Source organism: Barbus barbus, assembly GCF_936440315.1.
Source record: "Barbus barbus genome assembly, chromosome: 34".
Classification (NCBI taxonomy): domain Eukaryota; kingdom Metazoa; phylum Chordata; class Actinopteri; order Cypriniformes; family Cyprinidae; genus Barbus; species Barbus barbus.
In genome coordinates, this window is record NC_136762.1 from 23,849,331 (window position 1) to 23,867,461 (window position 18,131).

Below are 18,131 nucleotides of genomic sequence, written 5' to 3' on the forward strand. Positions count from 1 at the left end.
CTTACATTTACATTTATTCATTTAGCTGACGCTTTTATCCAAAGCGACTTACAATTGCTATACATGTCAGAGGTCGCACATCTCTGGAGCAACTAGGGGTTAAGTGTCTTGCTCAGGGACACATTGGTGTCTCACAGTGGATTCGAACCCGGGTCTCTCACACCAAAGGCATGTGTCTTATCCACTGCGCCATCACCACCATGCTTAATATCAATGAAAAATAAAGTGCTTGCAGGATTCCTAAAGAAAACAAAACAATTGTAAGACAATCAAATAAATACAGATGGTAAACATTCTGAGAACTTTTCAACTTGGATTTCACAGGTTTTTCAGTTTGTGTTTATATTCAGCGTGGAATCGCCGAGACGCGATATGCGAACCGGCCCAACTGCACAAAACGCTCCCGAATTACGAGAGAAAGCTGCAGCTGCGCGGCGACTCTACCGCCTGCAGCACCCCGCGCAAAGGCTCTTCAACACGGGACGCGGCAAGCTGCAGAACCGAGGTTGCGCTCGCGCCGTGGCCCTGGGGCGGACATTACCACAAAGCCCAAATGGCGCCACACTTCATCTTTGTACACCGTCACGAGAGCTGGAACAATTCTTTCATCCTTCATTACGGGCAGCAAACTATATTAACGCTAACATTAGTGGAGTCCCCTGATGCTATTGTTTCCTGTCACTGTTTAAGTTCAGAGATAAAGACTGATATCTAGCGGTCGGGATGTGAACTCAAAATGAAACAACTGCCATAAATCTTCTATGATGTTTTTTCTTAATATCTATATTCCGTTTTGGAGAATCAATACAGTATCGCCAAACAAAATATCGCAATACGTGTATAGATATTTTCTTACACCCCTACCCATTACCCATTCCACGTCGCCCCTGGTCCCACATCGGAGTCGACTGTCACAGATCTCCCCAAGACAGAAGGTTATACCTGCATACTCGTTGCAATTGACAGACTTTCCAAAGTCTGCAAGTTAATTCTCCTCCGAGGTTTACCCACAGCCCTCAAAACAGCAGAGGCCCTCTTCCATAATCTCTGCCGCACCTTCGGCATCCCGGAAGATGTTGTCTCCGACCGTGGGCCACAGTTTGTCTCCCGTGTCTGGAGGGCACTCTTCAAACTCCTCGATGTCTCCGTCAGTCTCTCCTCAGGGTATCACCCCCAGACTAACGGCCAGACTGAGCAGAAGATTCAGGAGATTGGGAGATATCTCCAGGCCTACTGTCATGACAACCAGCACAGCTGGAACTGCTTCCTCCCGTGGGCCGAGTATGCACAAAATTCCCTCAAGCAAACCACCACCGGCCTCACCCCTTTCCAGTGCATACTCAGCTACCAACCCCCTCTGTTTCCCTGGACAGAAGAGCCCTCCGACGTTCCAGATGTCGACCACTGGTTCTGAGCGAGCGAGAGAGTTTGGGACTCAGCTCATGTCCAACTCCAGCAGGCAGTGCGGAGACACAAGACCTATGCAGATGCCTGTTGGTCTGCCAACCCCGTCTATCGTCCTGGAGATAAGGTCTGGCTCTCCACCCGGGATCTGCGTCTCCGCCTGCCCTGCCGGAAGCTGAGTCCCCGCTGTATCGATCCCTTTGCCATCGAGAGGCAGATAAATGAGGTCACCTTCCGTCTCCAACTCCCTGCACGGTATCGTATCCATCCAGCATTCCATGTCTCACTCCTCAAGCCTGTCTCTCCCTCTGTCACAGAACCCGACGAGCCTGCAGTACCTCCTCCTCCCGAGATCATTGAGGAGACCCTAGTCCACAGGGTGCAGGACATCTTGGACTCTCAGTGACTGGGTGGTCGCCTGGAATATCTTATTGACTGGGAGGGATATGGGCCGGAGGAAAGATCCTGGGTGGCCCGGGACGATGTGTTGGATCTCTCTCTCCTGGCGAGTTTCACCAGAACCACCCTGACCGTCCCGCACCCAGAGGCTGTGGCCGACCCCGTCGCCGTAATAGGGCATCAGGAGCCGCCCCTGGAGGAGGGGGTACTGTCAGAGAGTCACCGCAGTCTCCACCAACGACACTCACCAGATCCCAATCCCCTGATTTCTGATCACCGCCACCTGTCAACACTAATCAGCAGCAGCACACTTCCCGTTCACTCACTGACTGGTCTCAAACTTTCCATGTTGACTAACCTGACCCACTTACCTTTTGTCTACTTACCAGTTGCTCCAGTGTTCCTATCCCTGTTCTCCACCGCTGTTATCACCGGATCCCCTGGAAAAGGAAAAAGGACATTCACACTCATATAAGCCCCTAGAGGCATTCACATTCCCGCCTGCTTACCTGGACATTCTGCTCATCTCATTCGCCTCTGCTACTACTCAATAAACCTGTTGATTGTATTGTACTTACCTCTGTGTCCTGTGTCTATCTGCTGACAGTATGTATTTATTTATTCATTTTTAAATTCTACTTTAGATCATGCTAAATCAGTTTCAAGGCTTCTATGTTTTCCTTAATGGGACAAGTGGTCCAGCAGTCACTGTATTTGATTCTTGTCTTAAATTGTACTTTGCATTTTCTTTTGCTTTTATATAAGATAGCTGTGGTAGCCCTCACAGAAGAAGAGCTTTTTTCTAATTTTACTGTTGGCATGGGTTTGGCACTCAAATGTTTGTAAAGAGTTTATTATTATTACTATTATTATTGAGGTGAGTCAGTCTCATAAGAATACACAAGGCATCGTCAGCTTTGAATAACACCGCCCGTTGTTGATTCTTCAGTTTGCGTGTTTGTTTCCACATCCACAGTCATATGAAATGTTTGCTGTACAACCCCAAACAATAAGTCCCCATTACACACAGCAATAGATGGAGCCAATATTAAACTGTAAATATTAAATATTAAAGCTGCAATTCACGGCAGTTGTGCAATGCCCCTGGGTGTCGGCTATAATCCTGCAATTTAAGTCATATTTGTTTTTAACAGATTCTCTGTCTCTAAATGGTGCTAAATGAGTCTTTGATGGCCGTGTTTAATTCATAGCAGCCTTGCACAAACAGAGATCACACAGAGCGGCACTATGAATGATTAAACAGTGCTAATTGTGTTTAATAATCACAAATAACTGTCCTTCCGTCTCAGGCGGTCAGGAGGACAGGGGTTTGGGGCAGAAGATCTGTTCCAGACGTGTTCATCTCAGCTGTCTGCACGAGTATGCACTCTGCTGGGATTTGCATAAGTACATGCAGAGAGGACGCAGTCACTGTTAAAAGCACACTTAGATCAAACCAAATAGCTGGAGGCAAGATTGTAATTAGATCAGCCTGCGGCAGTCAAGAACTTCTTTATGAAAACATGCGGCCAAAGTAATTTTTCATTCTTTTAGAGGAATTGAAATCAGCCTTGGTGAGTGTTTGGAAGAGAGAAAAAAAAATCTTAAAAGTGAAGCATGTAGTTTCTATGCTGCTAGCAACACCAAAAATAATTGTTATGCAGTAACTACAGTAACAACTATTTTATAGCACACTAATCCTAAATTAGCTGCATGATTTCAGCATCACAAACATTTAATGGTAATTAAAGAGTCTATAAATACCACTACTAGTATTATACTACCACTACCACCAGTAAAAAATAATCATAATAGTAATTAATTATACATTGCATTATCCCAAGGTAAACCAGGCCAGGTTCTCTTACTAAAAACAAACAAACTAAAAAGCGCTGTGGGTGTACAACAATACACATTAAAGCACTATATAAATGCCTCATTCATTCATTCATTCATACATTCAAAAAACACACTGTAAAGAGTGGTAACATGCAATTGTTACCTTAAAGAACTATTTATATCTGATTTAACCCATAAAATTAGTTTTGTTGGTATGCATTTATGTATTTAGGTTGATTTAGTGTTCAAATTGAAGATCTAAATCAGTGGTTCATTTAGATGTTATCATTTTTCACTGCAGTTCCACTATAGTGCTTTATCTTATTGAATAAGGAAAGATTGATGTTTCAGAAATTGTTTGTCAGGATTATGTAACAATAATATATCTGAAATAAGCAATAAAATCCAGTGCAATAATGGTAGCATGAACATTTTGTTCCTTTAGCTCAAATCACGCATATATATTATTATTAATAATAATATTAATAACAATAACTTAATTTTAAAGTTTTTGTAATTTTGTTATGTGCTTTTGTCATTTTCTAATTTTTAAAAAATATTTCATTTAGTTTTAATTCATTTTTATTTCAGTTTTAGTTTGAATATCTTTAGTACTTCAGCTTACACTTACCATTTTTTCTTCTAATATTTAAATTCTATTTTTATTTCAGCTTTAATTTAATTACTGATATAGGCCTAATAGTTTTAATTTGTAACTATAACAACAGCAGCACTGAATTCCACAGCCACCATATTAATCATTCGATTTCTCTTTCATTTTTTTATTATGAGTGATCCTAGTTATCCTAGAAATGGTTTACTTAGCTATCACTGTCTCTGCACATTAAACCGGTATACAAGAAAGTATTAAATTACACACTTCGCCTTTAACAGTGGGATGTTGATGAGACCTGGATCAAGTGAGCTGTAGCTCCAGCCAAATGAGGAAACGTTAACCTGCGCAGCTTGCAAGATGGAGTCCAAGTACATAGAGATGAGAGACGGATTTCCTCTGTGTGCTCTCACGTCAGCTTTATTCTGATTTGGTGGGGTAATCACATAGAAATGAACGCAGATTGCATATAATTGATCCTGCTGGCTGTAATTAAGCACTAACAAGACACATTGCAAAGGAAGTCCACACTGCCAATAACACAGTGCCTCAATAAAATATGATATTGGCTGCAGATATGCTGTGTGTGTGTTTGAGTTTTAGAGAGACTGACAGATGAAAGAAGATAATAAACATATGCAGTGGGGAATGGCTGGAGTATTGTCTCTGTTTCATGCGGGAAGAGGGGTTGCGGACAGTTTCAGAGTCTTTCATCTTGAACAACATGCTCTGGGGGAGCGAGGGGCATTGTGAATTTTATGTGAAGTATTTCAAAGGCCTCGTACCGCTGCGGCTGATACTTGTCAATTTCACTGGCTGTGCTGAAATAGTGAGGAATGGTGACTAATTATTACTCTCTCAGATGCGTTTCTCAATCTTAGCATGTGATTCTTTTCCTTACCATTTTTTTTTCTCTTAACCCATCAGTCAAAATAAGATTTCACAAAATTACCTCATCAAAAAGATTATTATAGTTAGCTAAAACTAGAGCCGATACCATAGAAATCAGTTAAAATAATAAAATAAAATTCAACTGAAATAAAAGAATAAAATTAAAAAAACTAGTAACTGCACAAAAATAAACTAAGAAATTAATATAAAAAATATATTTAAACAAATGACAAATGAAAATGAAAACATAACATATAAATAAGAACTCATTCAAAATTCTCTATATATAGTAGTGTTTCAGTTATACTAAAATAACACTGCTGATCAATTATTTAGTTATTAAATTGATTCTCAATTGGGGCTTACAAACCTTTGTTATCAAAATGATTTAAATGAATGATTTACTTAAATAATTAAAGAAACTGCTATTAAATACTTTTATGTCAAAGTTACACTAGATTTAAGCATTACATTGAAGACTGTAGTATTGCATAACCTTGAGTGCCTCATTTATTTTGAAACATGCTTCCTGCATAATCAAAATATTAAACACACATTTTCATTCATTAAAAAAAAGCATTTTCATTAAATGCAATCATTTGCACTTATAAATATATTGCCTGACATAGCAAAGTTGCTATGCAACAAAAATAATCAGCTATTGTTCACATTGCAGTTTTAAATGTAGCTGATTGCTTATTTTGAATATCACTGCATGTCATTTTATTAAAAGAAACAGAAAACATCAAACATCTATAAACACTATTGACTTTATATGTTTTAGTCATGAAGAAGGAAATGTCACTGTATTATGAATCACAGGCCTGAAGTGTTAAATATTCATGGCGAATGCTGTGTGGAAATGAGCGATAAAAAGGTTTGGGGTTCTGCCAAAGGAAATGGAAGAAGAAAAAAGACCAATGGGAGCTCTGTATTAACAGCGGTGGTTTAATGGCGCGAATCTAACGCAGGCCAATTAAAAGGCAGGCAGAGAGCATGGGGGTGGGCCTCCATTCATTTGAGAGGAAATTGAGGTTGAAATTAGGCATTGTGTGACCACGTGGCCTGTACAGAGTCTGGACCACTAGCAGCTTTCATTAACTCTTGGCTAACTCTAAGCGCTGGCAAAGAGATAAAATGGATACAATTGTGCAAATCCAGCAATATATTGCTTCATTTGGATTCTTCAGTGTCAGAAAGTTGCCTGGGTAGGATTTTACCAGCCATTTGCAAGGTTTTACTTAAACTGAAACGTAAAGTCAACACTATGAGGCTTAGAAGGGGTGCTATGAGGCAAACTAACGCGGGGTTAGTAGTAACACACGTGGTTTAAATATCTCCACACACACTAGCATAACAAAATTTACCGTATTTACTAGGGGTGTAGCAGTACACAAACATGACGGTTCAGTATGTATCTCAGTTTTGACGTCACGGTTCAGTATGGTTTCGGTACAGCAGGAGGAAAAAAAAAAACATAAATAGCTTATTTTTTTATTATTTTTATTTAACATTGGTTTACTGAACAAATAGCTCTTTCTTTAAATACATCAAATTAAATTATAATTAAAATTTTCCTATGGACAAAAAAAATCTACCTCAGCTTCTGCTCCAAATTATAGGGTGTCCTTTTACAATTAACAACAGAGCCCAAACTTAAATTCAATTACTATTAATTTTAACTATAAATGAACATAATGGCCATTCTTTTATTGGTCGGATGAAATATGCAAATTTTTTGAGATATGAATTTTGGGTTTTCATGAGCTGTATGCCAAAATCATCAATATTAAAACAATAAAAGGCTTGAACTACTTCAGTTGTGTTGTAATGAATCTAAAATATATGAAAGTCTAATGTTTATCAGTACATTACAGAAAATAATGAACTTTATCACAATATGCTAATTTTTTGAGAAGGACCTGTAGAGAAAAAAGAGCGCCAAAATTCAAAAAGCTTTTGAAGATGTCACTGAACATGTATTTTACCATAGTAAAAGTACATTTCTGGCTCAAAGGGGTCATCGGATGCCCATTTTACACAAGTTGATATGATTCTTTATGGTCTTAATGAAAAGTCTATAGCATACTTGGTACATGGTAGTGTAAAAAACAACCTCTTTACCCTGATAAAACCAGCTCTGTTTTCAGCACGCTGTTCTAGTCCATGTTGTTTTAAATGCTAATGAGCTCTGCTGACCCCGCCCCTCTCTTCCATGGAGTGACGAGCAGACCATAGTTATGTGTAGATTGCCTCCAGATACGTTGACGCGGCAGCCATCTCGCATTCACCATTATAATCAATGAATATTCAAAGATATACAAGCGTATAACTTGCTGTTGTAGACACACACAGTCAATGCGCTCAAAGATTCACAGACCGTTCCAAAAATGGCAGATGGCTTACATCTCACGGCCCATAGAAACAGTTGATAGTGTTTATATATACTCTATGGAGCATACTAAACCTCAGCCGCGAAATTGCCTAACTAGCACATTATTAGGAAAGGCGATTTGCAAAGATTCATAAAAACCCTTATACTCACTTCTTCTGTAGATAAAGCTGGATCACGAATGATTCGTGTGAACATAGACACATTTATGTAGATCGGGGATCAGCGTATTCCCTTCAAAATGAAAGTAACGTTAATCCTCTGCATCTTCAGTGGCTCGGATGTCAGGAATAAATGTCGACTGCTATATTCATTATTACATCCAACAACTAAACAGTTCAATCGCTTAATCGGAGACATCTTGTCTTCCTCTGCACCGGAGGCAGACAGCTCTCAGCTCACTCAGGGCGGGTCTAAGGTAAGACGGTCTTGTCAATCAACTCTCGTGGGAGCGGTTTGTACAGAACTACGTCATTCTGACTGGAATCTCAGAACAGCCTGATTTGAGAAAGATTTGATTTGAGATTTTAAAATAGGGAATTAAAAAAAAAAACACTGGGTGGATTTGTATCATTATAGGATGGATGTGTACACACACTTCCAACACACATTTATGTTCAAACAACTTGTAAAGTGAATTTTGCACCCGATGGCCGCTTTAAGTAGATTTTTCATCTCAGTTTTTAGTGTTAATTTAAAATGGGACAAATGTGCTATTTTAATCTCCAATCTGTTATTTATCAGTTTTAGAGTTTTTAGTTTTTAATGCTTCGCTAACTAGCAGGAGACACTAAACAGTTTTAAATTCCAGTTGCGCAGTGTGCCCCGCTATTAAACTATGCTATTCTATGACATTAGCAATGTAGGCCTAATTCACACTATTTACTTTAATTGAATCTTAATGAGAAACCATGATTGCACTGGCAATATACGAGTGATTTACTTAAAATGTAGAGGGTTAATATTCAATATATTTTATTCCATACTGCAAAGTAAAATTAAAACACTATTTCAATCTGGATTTTTTGAGTATTGTTTTGTTAGCTTAGTAGCATGCTAACCTCAATTCTATTGCTAGTAGGTGACTTGTGAGCTTCAAGTTAGAAGCACTATTTGTGTGTTCATGAGAAAATTTAGATCAATCTCTTTCAGATTCCATTACAATAAGGATGCTGACTTCAAAACTAACTTCCGACGTAGGCAGTGTATTGCGAGGCAGCTAACTTGATTTTGGAACAGACCTAACATGTTAAGCCCCAGAGAGAAATGCATTCCTCCAGCTGTTGTATGATTCTGGAAGTGACCTTTGGTTAATGTCACACATCACAGAGTTTAATATCACTCCACGACTATATGCCATGACACAGTAATCTGTTGTTTTTTTAACCTTTCTCTCATTTACCGTTGCTCCAGACTGCATGTGCTCTTATGAAATTCTGAGGCTCCATCAAAGATATTTTTGCCCACACTAATTATCACATGTTGAGAAGAAGAGGAGGACTAATCATCTGGAAAGGAGGGAAAAGGAAATGTTTGTAAAGGAGCAACTGTTTAGCTGAAGGCTGCAATAGAGTAAGACTGCAGAAATAGACTGATTGTCTCAAAAATGCCCTCTAACCTCTTCAATTAAAAATTAAGTCAATTTTTACAGGCTTTTCCTGGCTTTTGTAATAGAGCTGACCCTGTGTCTTGTCAAACTAATCTACTGATAAAGTGCGTTCTATGAGCTCATTAGTAAGACCTGGGGAAGTTTGAGTAACTACTTGAATCTAATCAACGTTTTGCTAACTATTGCAAAAGGAATTCCTGTACGTAGAAAGAGTTATTGTCATTTGTTAAGTGTCAACCCACCTTCTGTGCTGCTGTTACAGAAGTTGAATATAGCATATAGCATAATTTGCTCAAGTGATTAGCATGTACATATGGAATAGGTTTCACGTGGAAAATCTTAATGTTTAATGACTAGGACAATATAATATTCAGAAAATGCAACTGGCAAAAGATCTGAATTTGATGTTACAATGCAGAGACTCAGTGGTATAACATATCAACTGGAATGTATCATGTTGTATTTTCAGAGCAATCCTTCTGTCAAAACATCTACTAAAAAGAGTGGAATAATGTCCAGAATCCTAAACATTGTGAGCAACTGCTGAAAGTTGTTCAACACAGAATGTTTTCATGCTGTATGGCAGACACACTGAATAGATGTTGAATCTTAGAAATATACATGTGCAATCATGACTACACTGTAGGATGACTATATATATTTTTTCAAATTGATGAGTCATTCAGAAAGCTTTTTGTCTTTTTTTGTATATGAATAAATTATTTTTTTTGTTTGTATATATTGTTTAAAACAGGACAGAAAACTTTCCAGATGATGCACACCTCCTATGTAGCTGGCCACCCTACCCACAAACCTTGGTGTTTTAGTTAGTGATCACATTGAAGGAAACGGGTCCAAGTGGTACACTCTTAAAAATAAAGGTGCTTCATGATGCCATAGATAAACATTTTTATCTAGATGGTTCCATAAAGAAGCTTTAACATCTGAAGAACCTTTCTGTTTCACAAAAGGTTCTTTGTGGTGAAAGAAGGTTCTTCAGATTATAAAAAGATACGGAAGAGATGGTTCTTTAAAGAACCTTTGACTGAATAGTTCTCTGTGGAACCAAAAATAATTATTCTATGGCATCACTTGAACCTTTTGAAACACCTTTATTTTTTAGAGTGTAAGGTTACGGGAAGTCGTGGCCTAATGGTTAGAGAGTCGGACTCGTAATCCAAAGGTTGTGGGTTCGAGTCTTGGGCCGGCAGGGATTGTAGGTGGGGGGAGTGAATGTACAGCGCTCTCTCCACCCTCAATACGCACCGAACCCCCAACTTGGTCGGGTGCCTTGCTCTTGGGTGCCGCTGCATAAATGGCTGCCCACTGTGTTCATAGTGTGTGTATGTGTGTTCACTGCTGTGTGTGTGCAATTTGAATGGGTTAAATGCAGAGCACAAATTCCGAGTATGGGTCACCATACTTGGCCGTATGTCACGTCACGTCACTCACTTATAAGAGGGAGATAAAGCGCTTGGGCAAATGATCGCATCAGTCAGGTAGCGCGTTTACAGCAGATCTGGAAATAGCTGAGCTCTTGTCAGACAAACAGCAGCTGGCCGGGGAGATGGACATGCCCTCAGGCTGCAGGTAGTGTTTAACAAGCTCCAGTATAATGAAGCCATGTGTGTCATTTGCTTACACTTTCTCTCGACATACACAAACTCATACCCTCAGTTCGCCTCTGCTTGTTCCTGCTATGATGCCTTTTCTTTAAATGTGAAGTGTGTAATTTTTTACTATTTGCAGCAAACTATTTGCAGCAAACATCAAGTGTAAGCGTTAGTTCTGGCAGTTCATGTTAGTCAAACTCGCATCAGCTGACTCTCAGCTGATCCCCATCTACTTATAGGAATACGACACTTATCTAAGCATCCATAAGGTCTTTCAGTATTATCAGCAGTTTTTGCATTGCTCAATAGTTAATTACGCTCCTCCATCCCCAACTCCTCCTCTGTCAGTCAGAATCCAGCCTTCTGATTCTCCTTTGAATCAGACTAATTCTAAAATGTGTACATAAAATTACTGAACTTTAACAATATCTGCAATACATTTGTTGGTTCTGTTCTGTTTACCCTGGGGGTTATCGCTGCTCTCCCTGCTCTCATTCATGCTAGGCTGCATGGATGTGCAGGGAGTTCTTGATCAGAACAGAACCATACCGCCAATCCAAACTGTATGCTAATCGTCAATCATCTTTGACAACAGTGGTCCTGACAGAAAAAAAGGAAAGTGCAAAAATAATGACTGTTTTCAAACAGGTGTCCAAAACACTCCCACATCTGCCATTCAGTTCCACCCTAAAAATCAAGCCACTGGTTTAGCCAGTGTCACTGTGTTGGGCTCTCAATGAGCATATCCGTGACGCCACCCTCACCGAACCCGCTCCGCAGGGAGGCCCAGAAGGGAAGACCTTTGTCCCACCTTCCCAGCGTTCAACCCTTCTGGGCTCAGTTCATGAAGTACCGGGCTCTGGACACCCAGGCAGCCGGCGAACCCTCTCGCTCCTGCAGGATACACATGCATGCTCGTGGTGGTGGACCGCTTCTCCAAAGCCTGCAAACTAATTCCCCTCAAGGGTCTACCCACGGCACTCAAGACAGCGGAGAGTCTCTTCCACCATGTGTTCCGAAACTACGGCCTTCCAGAGGACATTGTGTCAGACCAGGGTCCCCAGTTCATCTCGCGGGTCTGAAAAGCCTTTTTCCATCTGCTGGTGGTAACTGTCAGCCTGTCCTCCGGGTACCACCCCCAGACCAACGGCCAGACTGAGTGGAAGATCCAGGAGCTCGGGCGGTACCTTCGGTCATATGCTCATCAGATCAGCACAGCTGGAGCCGTTACCTCCCCTGGGCCGAGTATGCCCAGAATTCCCTCCGTCAGTCCACCACCAGACTTACCACCAGACCGTTCCAGTGCATACTCGGTTTCCAGCCACCGCTCTTCCCCTGGACCGAAGTCGTCCTGCACCCGGAGGCTGTGGCCATCCCCGTCGTTGTATAAGGGCATCAGGAGCCGCCCCTGGAGGGGGGGTAATGTCAGTGAGTCTCAGTCACCACAGTCATCAGCTACCACTTACCCACGAGCTCAATCACCTGTGTTCTAATCACCTGCACCTGCCAAACTCCATTCAAGCCACCTACAAAACCACATTCCACGCACTCACTGATCGTCCGGTCTACCGTTCACTATCGGAACCAAACCAGACTCTCTCTACTAACCTTTTGCTCTTCTACCCAGAGATTCCTCCGTGTTTAAACCGCACCTGATCTCCACCGCTCCTGTACTCCACCGCTTCCTGGAATCCTCATCGTGCCCGCCATTCCTTCCCCGGCACCGGCTAGCCTGCCTCCCTGCTCTCCACTCCCCGAATCTCACTTAGCCCCTGGATTCTCTCACCCGATCTCTTGAATAAAGTCACTTGTTGTCCTAACCCTTGTGTCTCCTAGCCTGTGTCCTGACGTTAACAGATTCAAGATCACAAATAATGTCAGATTAATATAGATTATTTACACAAGCAACAGAAATTCATTCATTTTTTACATCATGTTAACAATCCAATATGTATTCGGCATGTGCTTTACATGCATCACAGTTTGATGCAAGTTTGCAACTAATGTATAATATCAGAAAACGCTGATTCCTTGCACTATGTTGTTAAGAACAGAACTTGTTAATATAGCAGCAACGGCTATTTGCACTAAGTGTAAATAGCGATAGAGGCTATTTACACTAAGTGCTAATAACAATGGATTCTATTTACACAATGTTAAAATAGCATGTTATGCTATTTATACTACTTATTGTAAATAGTGGCAATTATCTGCACCTTAGTATTGTAGAACATTGTAAAACAGTATTATAACGTATTGAGTGTAAATTAAAATTTTAATTCAAATTATTAAATGTATGCCACCTTATTGGGACAATAAAACCATCCCTACACCTTCCCTTACCCTAACCAATACTTTGTTTTCAACTTTTTGATTATTTCCTTCACTTTTATTGAAAATAAATGCCTTTCTAATGTGATATGAGATTTTAAAAGGGAGAATTTTAGGGCGGATTAGAACCTGGATCGATTGCTTCTAAGAGACTACGGGATGCACTTTGTCATCTACGCCACTGGAGCTGTTGTAAGATAATCGTCTTTTGTAGTGTTGACTTGCCCAATCACACGTTGGTGGGCGGAGTTAGTGTAAATAGCTTCTGCCAACAAGGCGGGCTATTTGCACTTAGTGTAAATAGACACTCGGTAATATAGCTAGCTAATTATATTTTTGGGAAACACACCCCAGATCGGGAAACTGGTTGTTGCTGCATATGATGTTGGGGTAGGACAAAGAGCCACATATGCTCTTGTAGCGACTTGTTTTGATGTGTGCTTGTGAGCTTTTATGGGGGTTACGAAGACATTAGCTGTCAGTGTGTCTCTCTAATAATGATGAATGGAACTTATTACATCAGTGTTAATTTCCTCTCCACAGATTGGTCTCAGATGCTGATACTTATCTGGTACTGATCGAATTGTATGAGTGTAATCGCTGAGAACAGACCCTATTAAAATGTGGGGCCTGTGCATCTGATATCAAGTCTTACGGAAGGTCTGATTAGTCCTCATGTACGCTACCTGCTGACATGTCACTATTCTCAAACTCTTCAAAAATGTTGTGCCAGCTGAAATCACAAGCATTTTTAGACAAATCTGAAAATTTTCTGGAATACAAATGATTTATACAGATCTACTGTTCTTTGCCATACATTAAAGTCATCATAACCTACCAGTTTTTATAATTTCTTCACCTAAATTATATCATGACTTACAATTTAAAAACAGCATTTTCACATCTTTACAAACTCATAAATAACAAAACAGTCCTGCAATAAATAATTTTAAAAAGATAGATAATGTCAGAAACAGATTACAAAAAAAATACATTGTAATGCTTGTTTTTTTTAAAGAATTCAGCTTCGATTGGCCTCGGTTAATTTAATTAAAGAAATATGTTGTCTCAAAACATTTTATGAATATTGCATAAATGCAAGAATCTTGAGTCAGCACTGGTTATTTGTGGGGTATAGCAGATAGGTTTTCTTTTAGCATATGCTATCTTGTGCTAAATGCCAACGCTTAGCACAGCAGAATATCCTCTTGTCTCTTAACGTATTCAAGAGGACCTGGTTCACTAATTGAACTCATTTGATATAAATGTGTTAATTGCTCTAGTTGAGCAAGTGCTGTAATTGGGTCATGATTGCTCTTGCTCTCCTCTTCAGCTTGCACACTTCCGCTAATAATATCAATGAAACTATCATGAGAGCTGCGCTACCGAATACAGTTTTTTTTAATCGAATTGCTATAAATAAGTATATGCCACTGTCTATACCGTGTACTATTTTATGATCAGTATTTTGGGATATCTCAATTATTTAGGATAAATTATAATCAATTATTGCCTGTATGTTTAAACTTAGTGCTTTTAGTGGCTCATTAGGCATTTCAATTTGTCTGAAATTCATCCTGTGTGCGCTTTTGAAGTACTAGCCCACAGAAGTGTGTAGTAATCCACTGGAATTGAATGCATGCAACAGAAATCTCCTGTTGTTAGTCCAGAGACGACAGGCCTCTGAATTCATATTATCAGTCTTTGAAAGACACGTACACTGCTTTCTCAACCCAGGCACCCTGCTGAGTTGGAACAGTTGCATTGTGGGAGCACAAGGTCTTCTGGCAATGACTTGCACCGGTCCAGATCCGCACTGCTATGAGTATTTAATTAATGGTCATATTTTGTGAAAATATTCTGATATATTGCAGCAGAAATATCAAGGAGACACTTTTGCATTAAATTAAATTCAACCTGAATTAAGAAAGCAAATTTATTTTCATGTTGACTAACCCAGCATCCACAGTAAATCATGCAGTATCAGCCTCACACCAGATGCATGATTATTTCATACGGCACATCATGCACAATGTATTTATCCTTTTGAAATATAGATGAATCATTTCTGTGGCTGCCGGTCATTTTTTTTTGCATGGTTTGCAACAAAATTCAATAATTTATGGAGGAAATATGAGAGGCTGTCTGTTTGCTTGAATGACACAAGACCATAAACGCAACCCAAACAGCAGAGTCATGAAACAGATGCATCGCTGAGAGATGTGAGGGTTGAAACTGAGGGACCAAATTTCAGTCTTTTCAACTTCGTGAGCTTTTAGTTCATTTATACACCCAGAACATCTTGGGTATTTTTCAATGTCATTTTCAACAAATTTTGGAGATGGTTGTGAAGTGGAAAAGGTTATCGTGTTGTGTCTTGGTGCTCTACTGGGACTGCACTGCAAATGAATTATTCATGCTAACAATTGGAGAAGGGCGCTGGAAAAAGAGTAAAGAGAAGAAAGAATGAAAGACAAAGGATGGATGATATAAATCGGAAGATAAATATGCAAATAAAACTGCATAAACAGTGTTTATTTCAACATTTTCTTGATGCTAAATATAATTTATTTCAGGCTGTTGATTTTGCTAAATGAAAGATGGACATGTTCTTGATCAATTTTGTGAGATTTACCCATTTAGTCCTTAAATGATGTCCTGGCACTTGTATTCAAACTCCATGTCTCAGTATGGTCATGCGTCAGCCGTGTGGCAGGAGGGTGTGGTGAGAGGGTTGAGAAATCCAAGTCCAGGTTAACCAGGAACTCTGACCTTAATCATCCTTGATTAGTGCTCTCATCATCCCCTGAGGAACAGGCAGTCTGGATCCTGGATTTAACATTGATTAGCTGGGAACATGTTGTCCAGCCTTCTGTCACCCACGTGGAGCGTCGGCAGACAACATTGGAGTTAAACATGTTGTTCAAGTTGGTCAATTGAGATGATCCTGAATTTATATAATTTGGCAAATTGTGTGCCTCTTATAAATTCTTCATTTTATAGTCCTTTGAAAATACATTTTCTTTGCTGATTATGATGTGTAATCCTTAAAGTTTGTATTAATTAAACATATTGTAACAAACGAAATAAATAAAATATATGAATAATGTGGATGCAGATTCCATATTTACTTTAAGTAAATGCCTAATAATTGTCGACAAAATGCATTACATTTCTGAAATGCAAAGAGAAAAATAATCATATTAAATAAAGTATCTTACACACACATACCAGTACTGTGGCTATATGGGCAAAATAACCATAAAACCTTGTTTTTGTTTTTGGACTTTAAGTCATCTTTTTATCATCTGAAACATGCTGTGCTTTATATGATGCAATTAATGTCAAGCACGCAAATCATGAAAGAGGAACTTGGGCCAAAGTTTATATGTGGTGCATTTCAGTTTCTTTTGAAAAGAGAGGGTTTTCATAGACATTGTGTGTATTTGTACACATTAGCTTGATATTTAATACATCCAAACAGTGTGTGGTGGTGTCAAAAAACGTGTGCTTGTGTAAATGTGTGGTCTTTGAAATTCTACCAGACCTGGACGTGTCACAAGTCACAATATATATTCTATTCTATTCTATTCTATTCTATTCTATTCTATTCTATTCTATTCTATTCTAAGTGAGTTCAAAATGTTTCTCTTGAATTTGCAAGTGTGTAAGCTCTCACATATGTAATCATAATCATTGCTTCCTGAAAAAGGGCCCATTTACAAAACACACCATGAAATAGCTGTGAAATTATGGGATCCTCAAATTCCACAACACAATTTAGCTAATCTAAGAATTATACTTGAATCCCCCCTTTTCCCCCTTTCTAATTTTAACCTTTTCAAAACAACAGTGCACAGATGCGTTTTCCCAGTTTTCCATTTGCACTGCTGGTAGCAGGTCTCAGACGACTGCATGTAAACTAGGAGCTATAACCCCCTCTAGGGTATCAAATCCTGGACTCTCATTTCTAACTAGGTCAATGCTTGCTATAGCTGCAGACTCTCTATTTCTCCTTTTCTGTCTGTCTCCCTCTCTCTTTTCAACCCCTGTGCGCCACAAGATCCATTTCTCATCTCGTACGCATCAACATCACAGTAATTTGTGTCCATTTATGCAGTCATTTTAGTGTAATATAATTCTGAAAATAAATTAATAAGATTTCAAGAACTAACAATCATAATTGTAACGTTTCTCCGGCTGCGTATGTGTGAACTGTAAGAATGGTTGCAGTTGTTGAAAGCTTTTTCTGTTTCATGCTCTGGGCGACTGACTGAGCGATTGGCTCAGTTGCAAAACAGTCACGTCCAATAGTTCAATACTCCGCTCCCTCAGGTGTGCCAGCGCTGGCTTCAAAGAGACATCACGTGTGGATTCTCTTATCTTATGAAAGCAATAAATGTTTTACATACATTTGTTTTTGATGGAATATGAAGTCAAATAACATAGTACAGCATGTTCTATGCCTTTAATTGGGGTTAGAGATTCTAACCACAATATTTTGTTCTTTTTTTTTCAGGACCAAGATATCTTATTACATCCATGGGGGCCTTGTATATTCAGGATGTGCAGTCAGAGGATGCGGTGAATATTTATCGCTGTACCACGCGGCACCGATACACAGGGGAGACCAGACAGAGCAACAGTGCCCGACTGCTTTTATCAGGTGAGGGGCCTTTGTGTTGCTGTCATGGCTTCACATAAACCTTCCCTCAAATATCTACAGATAAATGCCAACGCTGCGTGATTTGGTTAAAAATTCATATGACAATGATTTACACATTTTGCATTTCAAATTTAAATTTAATATAAAAAAGTAAAACAAAACAACAACAAAGCAATTAAGCAATAAGGTACAAGAGACTGTTCTACAGTATCATTTGAATTGTTGTCACGTATCGGTGTTGAATGAACACGCACGAAGATGAAGGGTAACAATCTTTAATAAATCCACACAAGGTAATCCAACACAAGGGAAGGCTGATGACACACATATACAATAGATAAGACCCGACAAACTAGAAGTGAACAGACAGGAAC

General features: G+C 39.4%; 1 protein-coding gene across 2 annotated transcripts in view; it reads left to right on the forward strand.

The window, feature by feature from the left end:
• Positions 1-18,131, forward strand: part of LOC306854089 (cell adhesion molecule DSCAM-like) — a gene marked incomplete at its 3' end in the record, with an annotated part of 148,811 nt that overhangs the window by 73,803 nt on the left and 56,877 nt on the right. For both annotated transcript variants that reach the window (XM_079391900.1, XM_079391901.1), the window contains exon 4: positions 17,611-17,757. In XM_079391900.1, coding sequence (XP_079248026.1) covers positions 17,611-17,757 — 147 coding nt within the window. The remainder of the gene's footprint in view (positions 1-17,610; positions 17,758-18,131) is intronic.